The 24,376-nt window shown below is 42.9% G+C and overlaps 1 protein-coding gene across 1 annotated transcript; it reads right to left on the reverse strand.

The window, feature by feature from the left end:
* Positions 1-515: 515 nt before the first annotated feature.
* LOC136629156 (zinc finger protein ZFP2-like) lies at positions 516-22,320 on the reverse strand. Its single transcript, XM_066605313.1, has 7 exons — positions 22,282-22,320; positions 16,821-16,921; positions 16,372-16,551; positions 14,590-14,713; positions 14,443-14,507; positions 13,872-13,962; positions 516-3,716 (listed from the first exon to the last, which is right to left on the reverse strand). The coding sequence occupies exons 2-7, from the start codon at positions 16,896-16,898 to the stop codon at positions 2,416-2,418; spliced, it is 1,839 nt and encodes a 612-aa protein (XP_066461410.1). The 5' UTR covers positions 16,899-16,921; positions 22,282-22,320; the 3' UTR covers positions 516-2,415.
* Positions 22,321-24,376: the final 2,056 nt, after the last annotated feature.

Consider the following 24,376-nt stretch of genomic DNA (forward strand, 5'->3'; position numbering starts at 1 on the left):
ATTGGGGTCTGGACCGTCAGTGAAGACAACAATGGGAACCAGGGTCTTTATGTCCATACTGGAGTGATGAAGATTATCATAATCTGGCAGTTCTGAATTTTTTGTAGGACTTGGGACATATAGGGTTGAGGGGGAAAAGCATATGCTAAGTCCATGTCCCATTCTTGGGAGAATGCATCCAGTGCCAGGGCATTGTCTGTTGGATTTAGGGATGAGAACCTGTGGCACTTTGAGTTTCTCCTTTAAAGCAAAGAGGGCTGACCCCACTGAGACATTAGCAGATTGAATACTTCGGTGGTCAGAGACCAGTGGATCTAATTTCTGTCAGCAAAAAAGTCTGCTATGATGTTTTAGGAGCCTTTTAGATGAATGGCCATTGAGGATTTTATTTTGCCTCCAATCCAGGAGAATATTCTTGATGACAGATGTTGAAGATGAGGATGTCTAGTGCTGCCCTGATGGCAAATAAAAGACACTGTTGTAATGTTTGAAATTATTTTAATGTTTTTCCCTCATATTATGTCCTCTGTTGCATCAACGTCTCCCATACTGCTCTAAATTCTCTAGTATTTGAGGATTGAGAGTGGACATGGGAAGGCCAGGAACCCTGAAGTCTCCTATCTGCCACCTACACCCAACAGTCAGACTGACCAGCATCAGTGGTTACTGAAATAAATGGGAAAAGAGGCAATGAACCCCTTTTTAAGGTTTTGGGGCAACAGACACTAATCTAGGGATTTTTTCAATTGGGTGGACAATTTAAGCTTTTTGTCTAAAGACGATTGCCTTCTATTCCATGTCACAGGACTTCCTGCTGGAGGGGCCTAAAGTGGAATTATACCCAAGGAACCATCTTTAGACAGTCAGTCATCTGACCAAGTACCCTCATGGCTTCTCTTATACAGACAGAGTCTGTTTCAGATTTACGGACAAAAGATAGTCCATAAAAATCTAAGGGGACTTAAAAAACCCCACAGTGGATACAGATGTTACATACCAATGAATGTGAATGCAATGCACTTTTTTTCTCAACCATTGGATGAAAATCATGCATGCAAATGGATAGATTGCAAAGAATGCGTTTTATTTTCATGCAAATTTTCTGCATCTCGTAATTTGAGAGAATCACTTATGTAAATATGCCCTTAGGAACATTTCCTAGAAAAACTGGGCAAAATCTGATTTATCAAAATGCACTTAAAGCCTGAGCACAGGGATTTTCTAGGCAAGGAAATTTCTTTAGCTGAGGCACGTGGCACTATTAAAACCCTTAAGCCGTCAAGAACCCCTGGCCCTGATGGCTTTTAAAATGAACTACAAAAAGGGCAAACCCTTAATAGACTTTTTTCATCACAGTTTACATCTCTCTCCTACTGCTAGTTAGGCCCACATTCAAATTATACCCAAACCAGGTAAATACCAAACACCTGCAAACTTTTTTTTCTCTAATTTAAAACGGTGTAAAACAGTTATTCCCAATCAGGGCACTACGACACCCTGGTGTACCATGAGAAGCTCCTGGGGGTGCAGTGAGAGAAGAGAGAAACAGATACTTTTTTCACGGGTGCCATTAGACAATGTTTTTTTTTTGCCTAGATGTGCCTCAAGCTGGAAAAGGTTGGTAAACACTGATCTAAAGATACTAAGGCATTGGCCACAAAACGTAATACTTTTATTAGGTAGTATATTCACAAAAGAAAAGGTTGGATTTATCCTGTGCTGTCAGGTCGCCAACCCAATGTGATGGGCGATAGATATTATTTCTGCTGTGCTCTTGGGCTAGGAAGGATTAAGGGACAGACAAGAGAAATAGGTGGAGGGAGAAGTGGAGTAAACCCACACTGAAGACTAAGACTAAAGGCCTGGGAAGATACCCTGGTCTTAAAGTGCTTAAATTGGATTATGGTAGATAATAGGATGTACTGCCACTCAGATTAACCCACCAATGGTGGGAGGGTAGAATATGCTAAAAGAAAAATCTGCTGTGTAGGCACAACTCCTCGGAGGTTCCAATAAAGGTACTAGAACAATTGGATGAATATCCCACTTCTCGTTTTATTTAGAATATTAAAATTAAAATCTAGCTAATAAACGCGTTTCGGGTAAACTCCTTCATCAATAGTGCTGGGATGACTTCACTTTCAGGGAAGGGAACTTGTAACCCTAAATACTGGGTAACAGAGTCATGAGCTGGAGCACAGTGGATGTCCAAGGGAGAAATGGATCCATTTCTCCCTTGGACATCCACTGTGCTCCAGCTCATCATTGTATCTTAGATATGGTTTCAAACACCTTGTTACCTTGCTAACAGTTAGGGCCATCATATTATTTGTTTCAAATTAAATCCAATAAAATTATTGTGAATCATATATTACAGTTCCTTTCTCTTGTAACTTTTACTTTGACTGTAACTGTTTATTTTATATTTTTTTGTGATTTCTTAATAAGATGACAAGAAACATGCTGTTTTCCTATGTGAGTTCTTTGATGTGCAATTAGAGCTGAGTTTTGGTTAAAACGCTTTCCACAAACAGTACATGAATATGGCTTCTCTCCTGTGTGAAGTCTGTGATGTTCAACAAGACGCGCTTTCCTTGAAAAACATTTCCCACATTCTGGACATGAAAATGGTTTCTCTCCTGTGTGAGATCTCTGATGTTCAATAAGACGTTCTTTTCTTGAGAAACATTTTCCACATTCTAGACAAGAAAATGGCTTCTCTCCTGTGTGAGTTCTTTGATGCACAACAAGCTTAGATTTAATAGTAAAAAACTTGCCACATTCTAAACATGGGAAAGGCTTCTCCCTTGTGTGAATTCTTAGATGTTGATTAAGATTTGAATTATCTGTAAAACACTTCCCACATTTAGAACATGAAAAGGTGTTGTCCCCTGTGTGACGACTTTGATGTTGATCAAGATGTAATTTTACAGTGAAACCTTTGCCACATTCTGAACATGCAAATGGTTTCACTCCTGTGTGAATTCTCTGATGTCTAACAAGATCTGACTTCTGAGAAAAACATTTCCCACATTCTGAACATGAAAATGGCTTATCTCCTGTGTGAGTTCTTTTATGGACAATAAGATTTGATTTCATAGTAAAAAATTTCCCACATTCTGAACATGAATATGGCTTCTCCCCTGTGTGAATTTTTTGATGTTGATAAAGATTGGATTTATCTCTAAAACATTTTCCACATTCAGAACATGAAAATGTCTTATCCCCTGTGTGACGATTTTTATGTCTATTAAGATGGGTTTTCACAGAAAAATATTTGCCACATATTGGACATGAAAATGGTTTCTCTCCTGTGTGAATTCTCTCATGTTCAACAAGATGTGATTTTCTTGAGAAACATTTCCCACATTGTGGACATGAAAATGGCTTCTCCCCTGTGTGAATTAATTGATGTTTAACAAGGTTTGATTTTAGAGTAAAACATTTCCCACAATTAGAACACGAATACGGCTTCTCCCTTGTTGGAGCTCTTGGATGTTCCTCCCTCCTGTAATTTTTCTTCTGCTTATCAGTCTGTGATGAACCAGAAAATAAGCCTTGTATAAAAGGATCAGATGATGGATCTTTGCTGTGAAGGGCTGAGGGGATATCTGGGGTAATGGCAGGCTCTTCATATCTATCTTGTGTGATACCAGAATCTTCTGCTTTACAATCTACAGCTATCAGATAACCCTCTGAGCTCCCAGTACCATCATCTGCAAAGAATAAAACTGACTTTACTATATTTGAATAATATAACCTTAAAAATGTTATTTATATTTTATGACATTTCTATCCAAGTATTTCCATACAATTTACAAGTTAAGTAGCAAAATACAATTATTAACTGAGAAAGTGGTCGCAAAACAGATCACAAATTAAGAGCAGACCTCACAGTGAGGACCAGTAAATCATGATGTTTGGCCACCAGGCAGCTGCCTTGCAGTTTTCTCCTTCTGTGGTGAAGCCTCTATCTTCATAAGTTCATGTATCAGTGTACCTGTCACCACTATTTTACTAAATGCTCCGAGGAGAATCATAAAGGGATCTGTAAGTCAGTGCTATTAGGTGGTGTCCATCTCACACACTCCCTGACAGATACATGCACTTAGAGATGAGCAAACGTACTCGATTAGGGTGATTTCGCACTCGAGCACCGCTTTTTTCGAGTAACTGACTACTCGGGCGAAAAGATTCTGGGGGCGCCGGGGGTTGCAGAGGGGAGTGGGGGGGGGGGGAGAGAGAGAGCTCCCCCCTGTTCCTCACTGCTATCCCCCGCTCCCCCACGCCGCCCCCCGAATCTTTTCGCCCGAGTAGCCAACTGACTACCAAAGGGACATGTAGAAGAATTTACAGCATTGTGGTCCATAAGCCTCTGCTACCCCTGGTGGATTACAGAACTCAAGCTACATGAACAAGAATATGTTATACAGAAATTTGGACGTTTCTGAACAAAGATTAGTTTCTGCTTTCCAGAAGAACTCATAGAAAATCTCCCATAAAGCAGGATGTCAGTAACACATTGTGTACAGCAAATATAGAACTGCTCATATATGAAAAAGCTTAGTACATACAATAATGCTATATGGTTTCATGTCAGACAAGAACTATGGCCACTAATGTGCTCTCTGATGGGTCAACAAGGGCTATTACACAGAGCTGCCATGAGATATATTGCAGCGCCATAAACTGATGTTGGTCAAGACTCAGAAGATAGAAACCTGCTATTCACACCGCAACCCCGTTGACCTCGAGGTGAGTGTGAAAAAGATTCCTCTAATACTGGACAATTCTCGTTTGGATTAGTGACATCATCGCTAGCTTGTGCAGCCTGCTTAGACAGGCAGATTCATCATTGACTCATTGAATGAGAATCGATCAGTATTTCACATACACTATGTGAAACAATGAACAAGCAGTGCTTAACTCTATAAGGACTAAGCATGGAAAATTTATGGCGCTTGGTCCTGGGCTTTAATCCCAGCAGATAAAAAAAGTACTTCACAGGATTAAAGCTCCAGCTCCTGCAATGAAACAGCAGCAGGTTTGGTCTTCGGTTGTCAGACACAGCCGAGGACCCGGAGAAGGTAGAAGCAGTTTGCCTAAAGGATTACAGGACACATAGCACTCCATAAGCGCTATGTAGTGCAGAGAGAAAGTGGAAGTGTTACTTCCACTATTCGAACCAGGCGATCATGTGACCACTGGGTGCCTCCTGCCACAGCAGAGCTGCAGGGTCCTGACTGACCCAAATCAGCTCTGAGAGTGACAATTATCACTACAAGGGGATGTTTTTACCTTACAACTATGGATACCCAAGTTACAGTGCAAAAGTGTGAAATAAAAAAAAAACAAAAAAACGAACATGTGAATGACCCCCTGAGGTCCTATATGACATCATGGGGGGCATAGAAGTAAAAAAAAAACGGAATAAAATAAAAATATGTATAGAAAAGAAAAACACCCACTGCTGACCAACCAAAACCATTGCCATATGCGTCCTATAATCTAAAACTGTACAAATTATACATCAAAATATCCTAAACAAATTGGAGAACCCATTCATATACTTTATTTTAGCATAAATATGCCAATATTAAAAATAAAAAACTATAAATTTAAAAAAAAAAGGTTTTTCTTTGCTTTTTACCCCCAATAAAACTAAAAAAAAAGAATAAAAAGTCAGTGAAAATAAGATAGTCTCCATTTTCTGTATTCTATTTATACTAGTGGGCAAAATTGTGGAAGCCTTTTAAAAAAGACTAGAGATGAGCGAGCGTACTCGGCCACGCCCCTTTTTCGCCCGAGTACCGCGATTTTCGAGTACTTCCGTACTCGGGCGAAAAGATTCGGGGGGCGCCGTGGGTGAGTGGGGGGTTGCAGCGGGGAGTGGGGGGGAGAGGGAGAGAGAGAGGGCTCCCCCCTGTTCCCCGCTGCTAGCTCCCGCGCCGCCATGCCTCCCCCGCCCCCCGGCACCCCCTGAATCTTTTCACCCGAGTACTGAAGTACTCGAAAATCGCGATGCTCGATCGAGTAATTACTCGAAACGAGTACGTTCGCTCATCTCTAAAAAAGATGCATTTTTGATGTTTGATGGCTCAAAACACCAGTTTTTCTTGTTGCAATAAAGGCCATAAAATTACATATTGTCGGTAAAATATTTTAATGCAGAATCTAATACAACAATTCATGGTAGAACGGCAGTTCTAGACACACAAGGAAATAAATATTCAAAAATTTTCAGCATGTCAGTTGGTATTTGGTTGAGGAACCTTCAGCCTTAATGATGGCCTTAGGCTTTATTCACAGGAGTGCCTCTACAGAGCGTTTTTACGCCAGACCGATATATGCGACCATCTGCGGCATTGGTTACCAATGGATTTGTTCACACGGGCGAAGATACGGCGCGGACACACGTCAGCCTGAAAAAAATGGAACATACGTGACCGAAATACGTGTCGGCTATTATACCGTGTTCAAAAAGATAGTTCTGGTTCTATCTTTTAGCCAATATACGACAGGAGCTCCAATAGGTTCCTATGGGAGCTGGTAAAAAAAAGGCAGGGGGAGGTATTTTAGCAGCGTCCAACACTGAAAAAAGCTTACAGGTGCCTCTATTGAGGCTTTTGAAGTTATTGCAAGGATTTATGCCGAGCGAGGGTTTTCCAGGGTGCAGCGTAATTTTTTGCTAAAAACGTCACACCCGGTCGTGTGAATGGGCAAGAAAACGCTGGCCGTGATCGCAGAAAAACGGCCATTCCGGTGAATTTAAAGTGCGGACGAGAAAAAGCAAAAACGCATGGCCTTCCCATGGAGTTTTCAGTTCTTCAGGTGTTATAATGTGGAACCAAGATTGTATTATTGCTTTCATTAATTTTGTTTTATTGCTTATGTACTTCTGATTAATTAACCCCTTCCCTCCACAGGATGTAAATGTACATCCTGGCAGAGGGGTACTTAACGCAGCAGGACGTACATTTATGTCCTGGGGATAGCGCAAGATCAGGAGAGGTCCAGCACTATCTGACAGTGGGAGCTGGCTGTCACTAAGAGCCAGCCTCCTGCTGCAACAGCGGGGATACATCGGGACAGCGACCCCCCGCTGTTAACCCCTTCCCTGCTGCTATGTAGATAGCAGCATGTAAAGCGCTCCCTCTGTGTCATTATCGGACTCTCGCAATGTAATTGCAGAGAGCCCGATTGGTTGCCATCGCAATAGGACGCCAGCTACAGGCGCCCTGTATTGCCAGTGCCTATGATCGCTATAACAAGCAAAAAGGCACTGCAGGAGAGAAGTCCTGCAATGCTTTATCATAGCGATCATAGGTGCTATGGTGCAGGTCCCCCAGAGGGACACAAATAGTGGAAGAAAGGATAAAAATAATGTAAAAAAAGAAAAATGTTAAAAAGAAATGTTAAAAAAAACGCCTTTTTGTACATTTCCTCATATTAGAATACATTTTATTTTATTTTTTTTAATTAAAATCCCACATTTGTTCTATCGCTGCATCCGTAATGACACGTACAATAAATTGAACACGCTTTTTATCCTGCATGGCAAAAAGTGTAAAAAAAAAAAACCTGAAAAACTGAGGCAAAATGCTTTGAATTAAAAAATTTTTTTTCATTTTGAATCACAAAAAACACAATAAAAATGATCAAAAAAACCGTATGTACCTAAAAATGGTACCAATAAAAACTACAGCTCGTCTCACAAAAAATTAACCCTCACAGAGCTCCTTCAATGGAAAAACAAACAAGTTATAGGACTTTGAATGCAGCGACATAGAAAAAAATATTTCCCAAAAACAAAAGGGGTTTTATTGCGGAAAAGTGGAAAAACGTAAAAAAAATTAAGAACAGAATCACAGGGGTGCAGGGACACTTGGGAAATAGTGACCACAATATAATTAATTTCCAGTTGTCATTCAATAGAAAGCCCTATTAGGGAGCGACAAAAAAAATGAACTTTTGTAAAGAAAATTTGATCAGCTCAGAATTACTCTTGGTAACATTAAATGACACAATGTCCTCAAAAATAACAGTACAGACGACAAATGGGAGAAGTTTAAAAACATCCTAATTACCTCTTGTCGGCAGTTCATACCATTTAAAAATAAAAGAACTACAAGTAGAAGGAAACCAATGTGGCTCGACAAGACTATAAGGGGGGCAATAAGCGAAAAAAGAAAGTGTTTAAAATATTAAAATATAAAGGGAAAAAAACAAATTATATATGGAAAAGATCAAAACTGCCAAGAAGGAGGCAGAGAGACTAATTGCCAAAGAGAGCAAAGATAACCCTAAACTATTTTTCAATTCCATAAATAGTAAAAGGATCTGCACTGAAAGTACTGGCCCTTTAACGAACAGTTCTATTAAATAGTTTTTTCTCAAGTGTATTCACGAAGGAAAAAGAAATGTCACACGAGATGCAGGGGAATAAGGGGAACTCCCCGCTAAATATCACCTGTCTAACACAAGAGGAAGTGCAGAGTCGGTTAAAAAAAGATTAAAGTCGGCAAATGGCCGGGCCCAGATGGAATACACCCAAGGGTTCTAAGGGAACTAAGTGACGTGATAGACAGACCACTATTTTTTATATTTAGGGACTCTGTTGAGAACGGGGTTATACCACTGGATTGTTGTATTGCCAATTTGGTTCCAATATACAAAAAGCGGTCTAAAAGGGAGTCTGGTACCTACAGGCCGGTAAGTCTCACTTTAAACTGAAAAAATATTCGAGGGGTTTCTGAGAGACGCCATCTTAGAATAAATCAAGGAAAACAACAGTATAACTCCTCACCAGCACAGGTTCATGGGGATCGATCATGTGTGAGCAATTTGATCATCTTCTAAAATGAAGTAAGCTGTAGGCCAGACCTGGGAAGGTCTATTGATCTTGTATATCTGGATTTCTCTAAAGCATTTGACACCGTGCTGCATAATAGGTTGATATATAAAATGAGACAGCTCGGATTGGGTGAAAACATGTGTATCTGGGTAAAGAACTGGCTCAGAGATAGAAAGCAGAGGGTGGTAATAAATAGTTCATACTCTGATTGGGCCACCATTGCTAGTGGGGTGCCCCAGGGCTCAGTATTAGGCCCCATTCTGTTCAATATATTTATCAATGACCTGATAGAGGGGCTGCACAGCAAAATATCAATATTTGCAGATGAAACAAAATTATACAAGATAATTAATACAACGGAGGACAATGTTCGGCTGTAAATGGACCTAGATAAGCTGGGGTCTTGGGATGAAAAATGGCAAATTAAGTTCAACATCGATAAATGTAAGGCTATGCACATTGGCAGGAGAAATGGATGTCACCAATATACAATAATGGGGTACTGCTAGGGATACCTAATCTGAAAAAAGACCTGGGGGTACTAGTTGACTGAAAACATAACTGGAACACTCAATGCCAGTCAGCTGTTGAAAGGAAAATAAATTCTTGGGGTGCATTAAAAGAGGTATAGGGGCGAGAACATTATTCTTCCACTATATAAAGGCACTTCCCCCCCCCCCCAAAAAAAAATGGCTAAATTGATTTCTGCCTCATAGCAGTTTTTTTGCCTTCCTCTGGATCAACAAGGGGGGGGGGGGGTGGAGACAGGCTGAACTGGATGGACATCATCTTCTTTCAGCCTAACATACTATGTTACATCATGGGTGATTTTAACACCAAAATTGGAGTAGGAGATGAAGCATGAGTGGTCGGCAAACACAACCTAAGGGAGATGTTGTGAACCGCCTTGTTCAGTTCTGCCAAGTGAAGTTTAGAATCATCTACATCTTCTTAACCCAGCCAAAATGATTCCTGTATACCTTGACATCCCCAAATGGGCAGCCTTGCAATCAAATCAACTATATACTCTGCCAGCAGAAATGGAAAGATTAAATTGTCACAGCAAAAACACTACCAGGTGCAGACTGTGGGTCCGATCACAAACTCAAGGTCAGACTATGCAAGCTCAAGTGTCCAGCCATGCAGAGAAAATATGATGTCAGCAAGATCCCTGTGCAATACACAGTCGAGGCGAAGAGCAGGTTTAACTTGTTCTGGCAGGAAAGTAGAAACCCAAATGAACTGTGGGCAGAGATAAAGGGAAACATCACTGAAGTCGCTCAAGAATACGTGCCATATAAGAAGCTAGTTTGCAGTGGGAGATGGTTAGTTGCAATCACCCTCCAGATTGCTGATAAAAAGAGAGAGACTACGGTCAAGGGAAGGTCTCAATGCATGCACCTTGAATTAGCCTATAAGAAGAGTCACACCAGGGTATTATTTGGCAATATGCTACTGTGAAACAGGTAAAGAAGTCTTTCTACACCTGCCAAGCAGCCTCAAGGCCCATGACGGGAATGAAATTAGCAACCATGGTGTCAGCAGTGACCACCCAGAGGAACATGGGGGCCAATAAGATCTGGAACTAGACCTGCTGGAAAGTGAAATAGAGTTGGCGGTGAGACAGCTGTGAAACAGCAGAGCAGCTGGCATTGATGGATTTCCTGCAGAGCTGCTCAAACCGGTCCTAGCAGCTGCACTTACAATACTATGCCGGACAATCTGGAGGACCTGCAAATGGCCAAAGAATTGGAAAATATCAATTTTCATGCCACTGCCATAGAAGGGCGGTGTCAAGGATTGTGGAAACAATAGTAGAATTATTCTGACTGCCCACACCAGTAAGGTGCTTCTGAAAATCATCCAGAAGCACTTGGGCAATATCCCTGACCAGGAACTTCCTGATGTTCAAACTGGGGAGAAGGACTTGTGGCCACATAGCAAACCATCGCAAAAAGAGTATCAGAAGAAGCTATACCTATGTTTCATTGATTACACCAAGGCTTTCGACTGCATTGAGCATGATAAGCTTTGGGAAGCACTAAGGGAGGTAGCAGTACTAGAGTACCTCATGACATTGATCAGGTCCCTCTATAGCAATCAAGAAGTCACAGTGAGAACCAGGTATGGGTATACAGAATGGTTCAAGATCAAAAAGGGCACAAGACAAGGATGCCTCCTCTCTCATTTTCTTTTCAACCTCTATGTGGAATTAATTATTAGGTGGCTGGACTTAAATGATGTGCATGTTGGGTTGAGAATAGGTGGAAGAACCATCACTAATCTAAGACACATGATGATACGATCCTGGTAGCAGAGACAGCAAAGCATCTGAAGATGCTGATCCTGAAGCTAAAAGATGAAAGTAAGAAGATGGGACTCCATCTGAACATCAAGACGACCAAGATCTTGACCACTGCCAACAAAGAAGTCCATATAAAGGTCAACAACAAGGAAACTGAAGTGGTTAATAGTTTTGTATTCTTTGAGTCCCTCATCCATCATAGTGGCAGCTCGACAGGCGAGATAAAGCTTCGATTAGTAATGGCGCGTACGGCCATGGTGAGCATGGACCCAACATAGAAGTGCAAGGATGTCTCAGTCACCAACAAACGAAGGTTAATCACAGCCATCATCTTCCCAATTGCAACATATGGCTATGAGATGTGGACATTGAGGATAGCAGACAGAAGAAAAATTGACGCTTTTGAGCTGTGGTGTTGGAGAAAACTTCTACTAATCCCATGGACAGCTAGGGTCACCAACAAAGCTGTCCCGGATGGTATCAACCCAGAGGTGTCCCTGGAAGGCAAGATCACGAGACAGAGACTGACGTACTTTGGACACGTGATGAAGGCGAATTCAGTGGAGAAAGAGATGCTACTTGGAATGGTGAGTGTACTCAAACAGGGAAAACAAAAGGCACATGGGCTGAACACCATCAAGAAGGACACAGGAATGGACATCAGGCAACTGAAAGCAGCCATAGAGAAGCATGGAGAGGACTGGCCTACAGAGTATCCAAGAGTCGGACATGACTGAAAGGATAGAATTGAAATTTTCTCAATCTTTCTTTCAGTAATACTAATCGCTTTTTTTCATGAAATTCTAGCATTTCGGCCATATTCTTTCAGTCTGTCCTGAACAGTCCTGGCACTCAACTTGATACCACATTAACACAGTTCACCTTCTATAGATTCAGATGATTTTCTTCCATTAAATACAGTCATGGCCAAGAGTATTGAGACTTTTTCACAAAGTTTCCCACTTAGATCTTTTAGTCAGATGTTTGTACAGTACACTCAAGTACAATTGTAAGAATTTAATATGTTTTTTTTTTTGGCTATTTTTGCGTTTAACATATATGTTTTTTCCCATGGAAGTATTTGGGCAACTTTATTTTTAAATTCACATATTGTGGGAGGGTCTTCATCCAGCCAGTGCTGTGCAATCGTTTTTCTTGCCATATATAGCAGTCTGGCTACCGCTAGCTTTTCGTTTTCATCTAATGCTAAGTCGTGGATGTTACCCAGGATGCACACAAACGGTGTGAGATCCAAAGTTATTCCAAATGTTGTATTAATTATTTCGCATATTTTGGTCCAATATCTATGTAGCTTTGGGCACCGCCACATCATATGGATTAGGTCTGCCGTGTGGGTCTTGTATCTTGCGCACATAGGTGAAGTTCTTATTCCTATATTATGTAGGAAGGCAGGGGTACGGTACACTCTATGTATCAAGTATATTTGAGACAGCCTGTGCGACTCACTCAGAGACAAACTAGGTATCATTTGTAGGATTTCCTCCCAGTGCGACTCCTCAATAGGGCCAATGTCCTCTTCCCATTTTGCCTTGGACCGAACTGGGTTGCGGTTCCGATTATATTAGCCACTATATTTGTTGTTACCGTTATTTCCACCTCCGTGGCCCCCTCCGCCCGGAAGGCGTGTTTTAACCGCAGGTATTTATAAAATTCCTTATTTGATAGATCGTAGTCTTGTCTTAATTGCTCGAAGGTTCTCATCTCCCCTCCATCCAATATTTGTGTCATTCTTACAATTCCTTTATCTTCCCATCCCTGGAAATCCTGCAATTTGTACATTTCTGGGAAACATGGAATGTTCCATATTGGAGTGTATTGTGTGCAACTAGTTATTCCCAACATAGACCTAGTTTTACACCATGTTTTGTGGATAAGTAGTAGCGTGGGGGTATTTTGACCATTTCTACTGAACATACCTCTCTCTAGAACTTCGAATAAGTCTGACCCGGCGAAACAGTCCTTCAGAATCCGGAAGCAAGCATCTTGTGCTTCCTCCGATTCCCAACCCCTAAGATGTTGTAATTGGGAAGCTATGAAATATGACAGGGGGTTGGGTACTGCCAATCCGCCCTTCTCTTTAGGGTTACTCAGAACTTCCAGTTTAATGCGGGGGACTCCCCTCCCCCTCCCCCCCCCTTCTTCCCCCAAATAAGTTCTCTAAACATTCTGTTGATTTTATAAAAAAGCGCTGTGTTATCCAATGTGGGGAATTTATGCAGCAAGTATAAAATATCATTTTAATAAGATTATTTAATATGTTTTTAAATGTTTATTAACAACTACATCAAGTTCAGGAAAAGGCTCAATATTAACAATGTTGGCCCCTTTTTTTTCAAGACTTCTGCATTTCGCCCTGGCATGCTGGATATCAGCTTCTAAGTGAAATCCTGACTGATGGTAACCCATTCTTGCCGAATCAGTGCTTGGAGTTTATCACACTTTCTGTGTTTTTATTTGTCCATCCACTTTTAAGAAATTGACCACAGGTTCTCAGTGGGATTGAGATCATGTATTATCACCTATAACGGCATCACGTCATCCGTAATTAGTTTGCATTTTGGATGAATGGGGTATTATGCAGCGGAAATTCTGGCGGATCACAACACTTAAAAACCTACGTAAAGAAGCTGCAGCCGGAGACTGAGGAGAATTTGTGACTGTTCTCTGCTTTATTTAGTGGGTAGTACTCACCTGTAGGAGTTTCCTCTTTAGGCTCCTGCTTGACCGTCAAATTTATCTTGGTAGTATTAATAACAGTCAGATCTTTATCCGGATACAAAAGCTGTGAAAAAAATGGAAAAGTCAGCAGACGGTTAGAGAAGTCATGTGGAAGGTTTTACATGACAAGAAAAGACCATAGACCGTAATGACGACTACAAATTACTCGACAAGAGTAGTTCTATGAGCTTGATGGCGGCTCAATGACCCCTCAGGAACCTCATACAGATGTATATCCGGCATGGCTAGACACGCTGCACGTTGTCTCAGTGGAGGAGATCAGCATCTACCAGACACATCCGCTGTTTGTCTCAGGGAACATAAAGGAGCAGATAGATATAAATCCAACCTGTTGGCTCCTTATTCCCACCAGCAGTCTCTACCGCCAGAAAACTTGGAGAAGATCCAGACAACATGGAATGTCTCTGGTCAGCGGTAAGCCTGCCTTCTCCACCGGCTTCATCACACAAGTAGAAGACATCTAATAAGACTGAAGACAAGAGCTTCACTGCCTTCTACAGATCAGAGGGACATCTCCATCTACCTGATGGTCCTGTGGAAGAAGAGGACGGGGACATCTCTCTGGTGGGCTTCTCTTACTGGATGGAACTGAAGGAAACACAGACAGACACTGAAGTCATTCTTTACATACAGATAATAAAGTCCCCGTGTATTTAGTCCTGTCTATTACCTGGTGATGGGAGCGGCTGGCGGGTCTCCATCATGGCGTCCTTGTACAGATCCTTGTGTCCTTCTAAATACTCCCACTCCTCCATGGAGAAATAGACAGCAACATCCTGACACCTTATAGGAACCTGACAACACAATATACAGTCATCACTCAGAAGCTTCCACAATATAGTCATTACCCAGAAGTCTCAGTAATATTAAGGTGCACAGTGCTGTGTGACTAATCAAATTAACTTGATTAATTTGCCCCTGAACGTACCTTTACACAGGGCAATTGTCACCCGAATAGTCACTGGAAATGGAAATTTGGGGCATTAGTTGTCCTGTGTGCATGCGGCCACTAACAAGGCACAGAGACAGAAATCACTGACCTGTCAGAGCTGTTTGGTTTTTAGCTCACCTAAAAACCAAGCGACTATCGGCCCGTGTAAATAGGCAGTTGTTTATCTTTTAGGAATGAAGGAACGCAGGCGACTGGAAGAGATCCCCAGCGTGCTCCGCTTCCAATTACTTAACAACTATAGCTCTTGTGTGAAAGCGCAGGAACAATAGTCGGTGTCACGGTTGTCGGGCATTTATGAGCACATCAGTCTTCCCGCTGTAAGTTACTTTTATCGTATAGCGCAGTGCAGTGCCTGCTGTGAAAAATGAGATTGTGAGATTCAATGTAAAACAGAATTGTGGGAAACTGTCGGGCACATAACTGCCCGACAAAGGGATGAGTGAATGTGCAGGCGACTCTCACAGTAGTTCATTTCCTACAGTAATTGAGCACTTCTGTCGGTGTGAGAAATGAACTGATGCCACACATTTTTAGAATTGGTATTTTTCATTCATCCAACTCTCAATCAAAAGCAAAGAAACAGTTATATGTAACCCACAATAGTATCAATGAAAATGACGACTCATCCCATAAAAATACAAGACCTCACACATCTCTGTGGGCAGCACAGTGGCTTAGTGGTTAGTATTGTCAGCGGGCAGCTCTGGGGTCCTGGGTCCCACGTGGGGTTTGTATATTATCCCCGTATATTTCCTTCCAGACTCCGAAAACATACAGATAGATGAATATAGATTGTAAGCCTCAGTGGCGAAAAAAGACCCCAATATTAAGTGATATAAATGTTGTGTAATATGCATGTGCTATGTACATAAAGCCGCCTGTCCACAGGCGTAGTGTTTTCCCGCAGCGGATTTCCACCACGGGAGAATGCTAAAGTCACAGCGATTTTCCTTGATAAACCTATTATTAACGCATTCGGATTATTGCCGTGGATAACACAATGATATATCGCCCGTGGACAAGAGGCCTGAAGGTGATCATTACATTTTATAGGTCTTGGAATGCCAAGATGTAAATAAACACTCAAAAATGTTTGTTGTAGAAAAAAGAAAATACATGAAATAAATGATTAATTTGTTGTTGGTGTAATGGCCGTGATCCTCAGAATAAGGGAACATCTTATTTATGCTGCATAGGGACCACTGCAAAAAGAAAAATCTGGGGTGGAATTTCTGGGTTTTTTCCATCCCACCAAAACCAAGTTAATAAAACGTACGCAATGCATTATATGTACCTCAATGTGGTGCCAAAAAAAGTGTACAGCATCCCGCAAAAACCAAGGGCTTAGAGGACTTATTTTCAGTTTATAAATCAAAAAAAGTAAGCAAGATTCAAATTGCGAATCGTCCACAGATTTAGAAGAAAAAAAAAACAAGATTTTAATTTTGGCAACATCGCAGAGCACTAACTAAAATATCCCAGCATTCCCTGCAGCATCACCTCTTCAGTCAGCAGCTCAATCATCTTGTTGGTGAGTTCTAGAATCTTCTGTACATTGATGTCCTCATGTATCAGGGGGTGTGGTGGGGGCCCCGTGATTGGGCTCAGGGGTCTTCCCCATCCATCACACACAGGGGCCCGACAGCCATCACTAGAGGTCTTCTTCACTATTGTGTAATCCTGTATATGGGGAAACAGTAATAAATATCACTGCAGACATTTCCAGACTCCATCACCTCCCCGGTGACATCATCAGTTATTACCATAGATAAGAATGATGTAATGTGACATTATCAGAATCTCTCCCCTCTCCAGTGACATCATCTGTTATTACCATAGATAAGAATGATGTAATTTGACATCATCAGAATCTCTCCCCTCTCCAGTGACATCATCTGTTATTACCATAGATGAGATTTATGTAATGTGACATCATCAGAATCTCTCACCTCTCCAGTAAGCTGGAAGATTATCTCTAGGGTGAGATTTAGTACACTCCCTGCCATCTTGTTCAGGTCCTTCTCCATTATTGATCCTATTTTGTAGGAACCTGAATGGAAAGATGAAACAAAGTTAAAATCACACAAAATACCACATAAAATTATACAATTACAGGAGATAACGAGGGTAAACATTTGGGGAGATAATAAAGTGTAGATTTTCTATTCTCTCTTTTTGTATACAGATTTGAATATCTTGTCAGGCCATGTGTTTGAGGATCTTCTGATCTTCATTTGATGTCTACAGTCTATTACTGGCTGCAGTGTCAGTATGTATGATGTGTGACCATTACAGACCATGAATGCAGAAGAGTTCACCTGACATACACACTGGTATTACCGCTGCATCGAATGTTACGAATGCAAAGAGTGTATACAGAGGCTGAAGGGAACCATGGGAGAATCGGCACTGGATATGGGGCAGATTGAACAGCTGTTGAGTTATTTCAGCAAACTCAGGTGACAGACATCTATTTCTTTTTACACATAAATATCATATGCAGCAATCAATTTCGAATGTGGTTGCAGCGCCTTCCCAATCCCAGGAGGGTGGCATACACGTTACCACTGCGCAGGATCAGGCACCCAGCTTTACAGATCCGTCGAACAAAAGCTTCAACAGATACAAACAGGAGAGTTTATATTTGTGTGCGTCCCCCACTGAGAACAAAGGGGGGAAATATCTCTGACAGCACAATTCTAAATATTGGATCAGGAAAAAAGCATCCTGCACTTCAGTCTTTATGAAAACGGAAACCAGACGGAACGGCAATAAAATAATTCACATCAGTGGAAATTTTACTGGATCCGACTTTTTGCTCTCAAGATACAACAAGAAAATGAAAGATGGAAATCAGATGTGAACATAGCCAAGAATATCGTGCGAGATTTGTGCGTTGCGAGACTCACAAATATGCGAATTTCCTGCATAGCACCGTGATGTGTGAGAAACAAAACGCGGCATGTTCTATCCGGCTGTGTGATATCGCAGCGCCAGCCCCATTGAAAACAATGGGAGAACTCTGTGATCCGCGATGGGGGATTTCCTTCATCCCTGGAGTGAGGCGAGGCTCTCACATGGATGTTGAAGGCTATATTGGGCCCTGGGCAGTATGAAGGAGCCCTTAGCAAGAGCAGCTAGTAGGTGTTAGGAGACTTAGGCCTCATGTCCACGGGGAAAATCAGGCCCGCTCCGGATTCTCCATGGAGAATCTGCAGCGGGTCCCTTGTGCCCTGCAGACATGAGGGCTGAAAATAAGAATAAATCAGAATAAACTTACCTCCCGCCCGCTCCGGATCCTTCCTTCGCTGCGGCGTCATCTTCTCTGCGTCGCGGCCGGATCTTCTTTCTTCGGCCCGGCGGATGCGCAGGATGACGTTGGTGACGTGCCCCGCGCATGCGCCGGCCCGAAGAAAAAAGATCCGGCCGCGACGGAGAGAAGATGGCGTCGCGGCGAAGAGAAGAACCGGAGCGTGTGAGTAAATTCAGACCCGCATGAAAATGGAGCATGGTCCAGATTTTTTCATGCTCCATCTTTTTTTAAATCCCTTTTATTGACCATCCGCGGGTATTTATCTACCCGCGGGTGGTCAATGCATCCCTATGGGGTGCGGATCCGCGGGCAGGAGAAGAGTTAAAATCTGCTGCGGATTTTAATTCTTATTTTGCCCGTGGACATGAGGCCTTATGACACCTACTAGCTCCTTTAGGAAATTTATGCAAAAGAAAGATGGAACAATACCACTACAGTGCCACCTATTGGAAGGCAGCATTCCTGCAAGTTAATGTCTGACTTTTCAACAGGCTTTCTAACAATGACTGGGAATATTATCCAAAGCCAGAGTCTTCTCCAGAAGGAAGACATGACGATGTACAGACAGCTGTTTCAGTGCAGAGCAGGTTGCTGGCTGTCTGGATGAGAGGCCCACGATGCGAGTCAAGAAGGGTATAGCTTCTCCGTAGAGTTTGGCTTATATTCCCAGTCATTGTTACAAGGCTTGTTAACGTCTGACATTGACTTGCAGGAATGCTGCCTTCCGATAGGTGGCGCTGTAGAGGCACTGTTGCATCTTGCATGGAGGAACATTGCACAGGACATGAATGGAGGTGGAATCTATTACAATTTCCTGTATTCTGACTACAAAATATAAAATACCATAAAAAATTCATGTAAAAAAATGAAATGGATGAAAAAACTTGAAATGCTCAGTATTTTTTATATAAAAACACTTCAAAAGTACAGTGTAAAACCGGCCTGAAAATGATTCAAAACGGATGCAGACCGTACACAGCTGTCCCATCATAGAAGGAGGAAGAAACTAAAGAAACTTCTGCTTTAAATGCATGCTGATTAAAAGAGGGGCAAAAGGTAAAAGTCATGGAACGGTGGTGACGCATTTCAAGCCTACAAAGCTTGGCTCTTACTCTTCGTCTGGTCCTACAGCATAAACACACAACATTTCTAAAAATTACATGCCCTCCTCACATGTGAAGACTAATTATATCACAAGTCGGATCACATGGTTAATATTAACCATTCAAGGGCATGAAGTCGTGGTTACATCGGAGGAGCCGAGAAATAAAATATTAATACACATAAAGGAGTGTTAGATTCTCCTCAGACTGCATGTACCAATGTCCCTCTGCAGAATGTGCCCCCCTCCCACTCTCCTCACTTTCTACCCTTAAATGTAATGCCCCTTTTTATTCAAATTTAATCCAATACTGGAGGTTGCAGCCCCTTCTTAGCCTTAAAGGCATACTCCAACCCTGCAGTCCATGGCCGCTTTCTTATGTACTTTACAGCCTTTCAGCATATACACTCAGAGGTCAGTTAGATTTTCCTCAGTTTGTGATCATGCAAAAGAATGATCATGCAAAATTTCACTTTTGTACGACACTGGGAAGTTAGGGAATTAGATTAGGTAAATTACATAGGGGGTCACTTAGTTTTGCACTTAGCATAGAATAATCAAGTTGTGACCCCTTTACTTTTCCTATTTAGGACCCAAGAAAAGCTCGTGCCAAATCTCATGTTTGTATGACATCGGGAAGGTAGAGAATTAGTGGTGAGTCAGTCAGTGAGTGAGCGAGTGAGTCAGTCAATCAGGGCTGTCGCCTTTTTATATGATGTTGCAGTGAGCCGCTTACTAATATAATATAGTGAAAGGGATTGGAGTCGAAAGCACAGGGCTGCTGTTTTAGAACCTGTGATGATGTCCTGTCATGTGATCAGGGGTGGAGCTCAGAGCCCCCGTGACTGATCACATGACAGTGACATCATTACATGTAACTCACAGTCACTCACGGACAGGTGGCCGTTAGTATTTTGATATAAATCAGAATAATTAAACATACATATGAATGCAGATGTGAATAAAGTGCGCCTCCAAGGGGAAAAAGTAGATATTAATCCGTATATTAATAAATATAGAAAAAAACCTGTTCTAGCATTAAGACCCCCGGTTGATGACAGCCGAGAGACAGGACGGCTCCCAGCCCCCTCCTCTGTGGGGTCTCCTGACCCGCTCAACACCTGTTACGGTCATATTATCTAAATGACCTTGATGATACGATACAAATGTTGGTAAGCAGCCGAGTCGCATCCCACACAAGCGCAATGTGTGCTTCCACAACCGACGAATGGCTGAACCCGCATACTGAACCTTTCAATAACACAATGTACGCTCTCGGCCCCTAGAAGAAGTTGTCGTGTTGCTGTAAAACCCGTCCTTCAGTTCCATCTCAGGCAGACATACAAATGATGAGAGTTGTGGTGATTAGATGAACGGTCTTGTCACCGGAGGCCCTAAAAGTGGTTCCCCCCTTGGCCTATAAGAGGCTCTCGGAGGCTCCTTGTGTGTAGTGACCTCTTCTTCCGCTTGTGTAGAGCTTGTTGACCACTAGACGCCTCTACGACGCAGAGAAGAGATTTCACCCCGTTACCAGAGGGGGGCGCATTATTGGGGTGTGAGAAGCTGGATGGTCGCATCCATGAATTGTCCCCACCGGCCGTTCTGTCCGGACTGTCAGCCCCAATGTCCACGTGTGGATTTTATTTATAAAGTCCGTGAGTCTTGCCGCTCATAGAAATGCATTAGCATCAGTAGGGCAGCTAAAGGCATGCGGATGGGATTTTTTCCCGGCTGCGGGTCGCCCGCACAGCAAGAAATCTCAGCATGCTCCATTTTCCTGCGGATCTCCCACACGGACGGCTCGCATTGAAATCAATGGAAGTCGTCCGCACCCGCGGCACACCTGCAGCTGTTTTTGTGCTGCGGATGTGCTGGATAGAAGGAGTTTAAAATAATGTGCACGGCGCATGTGCGCTACCGGCGTGCTGAGCATATCTGCCGGGAGGGAAAAAGAAGATCCGTCCGCGACAGTGGGGAGACCCGCAGTGTCCGGACAGGTGAGTGTGCTGGCATTCCCCGCCCATGTCTGCAGGCATGCAGGGATTCTGCTGTGGGAATTAATCAGCGGAATACATGCGTGCACGTGGGCATTAGGCCTTAGGGGGTGTTGGGACAAGTGGATGGGGGCGCACAAGGCGACTGGGCTCAGGACCCCCAACAGGCCACCAGTAGAGAGACCTGCCCCAAAAGCTTTAACTGGGTCAAATGTCATGAGGAATCAGATGAAACATAGGTATTAAAGGGGTTGTCCCGCGGCAGCAAGTGGGTCTATACACTTCTGTATGGCCATATTAATGCACTTTGTAATGTACATTGTGCATTAATTATGAGCCATACAGAAGTTATAAGAAGTTTTTCACTTACCTGCTCCGTTGCTGGCGTCCTCGTCTCCATGGAGCCGACTAATTTTCGCCGTCTAATGGCCAAATTAGCCGCGCTTGCGCAGTCCGGTCTTCTTCTTTTTTCAATGGGGCTGCTCGTGCTGGATGCCGGCTCCGTGTAGCTCCGCCATGTCACGTGCCGATTCCAGCCAATCAGGAGGCTGGAATCGGCAATGGACCGCACAGAAGCCCTGCGGTCCACCGAGTGAGAAGATCCCCGCGGCCATCTTCATCAGGTAAGTAAGAAGTCACCGGAGCGCGGGGATTCAGGTAAGCGCTCTCCGGTGTTCTTTTTTAACCCCTGCATCGGGGTTGTCTCGCGCCGAACGGGGGGGGGGGGGGGGGGGTTGAAAAAAAAAAAAAAAACGTTTCGGCGCGGGACAACCCCTTTAAGGAATGCTTGGGTTTCTTAACAAAAGAATCACCCCATATACATCTGTAGTGTGTGCTGTCCTCCACTAGATGGCGCCTGTCTGCTGAGGACTCAGCGCAGCTACTGAACTAGGACAGAAGAGGAGGAAAGCCGCAGCTATCAGTCACCTCACAGCCGGGATGTCTGATCCCACACAGGGAGTGAAGGGTTAATAATAACCTGCCATGACGGACACACAGACCTCCACCTGCAGAGCCCACAGCAGCTTCAAGGACCTGTGATGATGTCACTGTCATGTGATCAGTCACATGTGTGGGAGGGGTCAGGCTCCAGGCTGGGAGGAGTTTATACACATTACAGACACGGCTCTACTACCCCGTATACATTACATACACGGCTCTACTACCCCGTATACATTACACACACGGCTCTACTACCCCGTATACATTACACACACAGCTCTACTACCCCGTATACATTACACACACAGCTCCACTACCCCATATACATTACACACACAGCACTACTAACCCGTATACATTACACACACGGCTCTACTACCCCATATACATTACACACACAGCTCTACTACCCCGTATACATTACACACGCGGCTCTACTACCCCAGTATACATTACACACACGGCTCTACTACCCCATATACATTACACACACAGCTCTACTACCCCGTATACATTACACACACAGCTCTACTACCCCGTATACATTACACACACAGCTCTACTACCCCGTATACATTACACACACAGCTCTACTACCCCGTATACATTACACACACAGCTCTACTACCCCGTATACATTACACACACAGCTCCACTACCCCATATACATTACACACACAGCACTACTAACCCGTATACATTACACACACGGCTCTACTACCCCATATACATTACACACACAGCTCTACTACCCCGTATACATTACACACGCGGCTCTACTACCCCAGTATACATTACACACACGGCTCTACTACCCCATATACATTACACACACAGCTCTACTACCCCGTATACATTACACACACAGCTCTACTACCCCGTATACATTACACACACAGCTCTACTACCCTGTATACATTACACACACAGCTCTACTACCCCGTATACATTATACACACAGCTCTACTATCCCGTATACATTACACACACGGCTCTACTACCCCGTACACATTTTACACACGGCTCTACTACCCCATATACATTACACACAGCTCTACTACCCCATATACATTACACATACAGCACTACTACCCTGTATACATTACACATACAGCACTACTACCCCGTATACATTACACACACGGCTCTACTCCCCCGTATACATTACACACACGGCTCTACTACCCCGTATACATTACACAGACAGCTCTACTACCCCGTATACATTACACACACAGCTCTACTACCCCGTATACATTACACACACAGCTCTACTACCCCGTATACATTACACACACAGCTCTACTACCCCGTATACATTACACACACAGCTCTACTACCCTGTATACATTACACACACAGCTCTACTACCCCGTATACATTACACATACAGCACTACTGAGAGGGAAATATATACATTTGTAGGTAGAAAATACGGGAAAAAAATATATATATATCGGTATGTGTCTTTCTTTTTATATGTATACTAATTCTATTTTTCCATACATACTAATTCTAGGCTAAAATGACAAAAACTTGATATGTCGCCTTTTATCAGATATTCCAAGGCTTTGCAAGGCGAAGACAAAATGTATCTTGAAAACCACAAGGAAGAACCGGATACAAAGGCCGCGTGCTTGGCTGCTTTCGCAGTATCTAGATAACGACTGTTTAACTACGTATATGAATAACACTGCCTCAGGCGGAAATGCAGACTTGCAGGATATGCAGTGGTCACACAACAAGATGTCCTAAAAGCAGAATGCCTTCGCATGTCTCAGCACAAGAAGCGGAACTGAAGGCCTTCACTGAGGTGTGTAGAGTGGCAGAAGATAAGACGGCAAACATTTACACTGATTCCCAGTATGATTTTGGCATAGCTCATGATTACGGCCCAACATGGAAGGCCAGACAGTTTATTACCTCAGCTGGACAGCTAATTAAGAATGGTGCAGCGGTGCAGAGTCTCATGGAGGCCCTACTTCTGCCTGACAAAGTGGAGAGCTCACACCAATTCCTACAATGGAGAAGCAAGAGGCAACACCCTTGCAGACCACACAGCAAAGGCAGCGGCCCTCAAGCCGTGGAAGAAAAGAAGACATTGACTAAATTTTGGACATTGATAAAAACTTTGACTTTGATATGCTAAGGACA

The sequence above is a fragment of the Eleutherodactylus coqui genome, chromosome 5 (genome assembly GCF_035609145.1).
Source record: "Eleutherodactylus coqui strain aEleCoq1 chromosome 5, aEleCoq1.hap1, whole genome shotgun sequence".
Taxonomy (NCBI): Eukaryota; Metazoa; Chordata; class Amphibia; order Anura; family Eleutherodactylidae; genus Eleutherodactylus; species Eleutherodactylus coqui.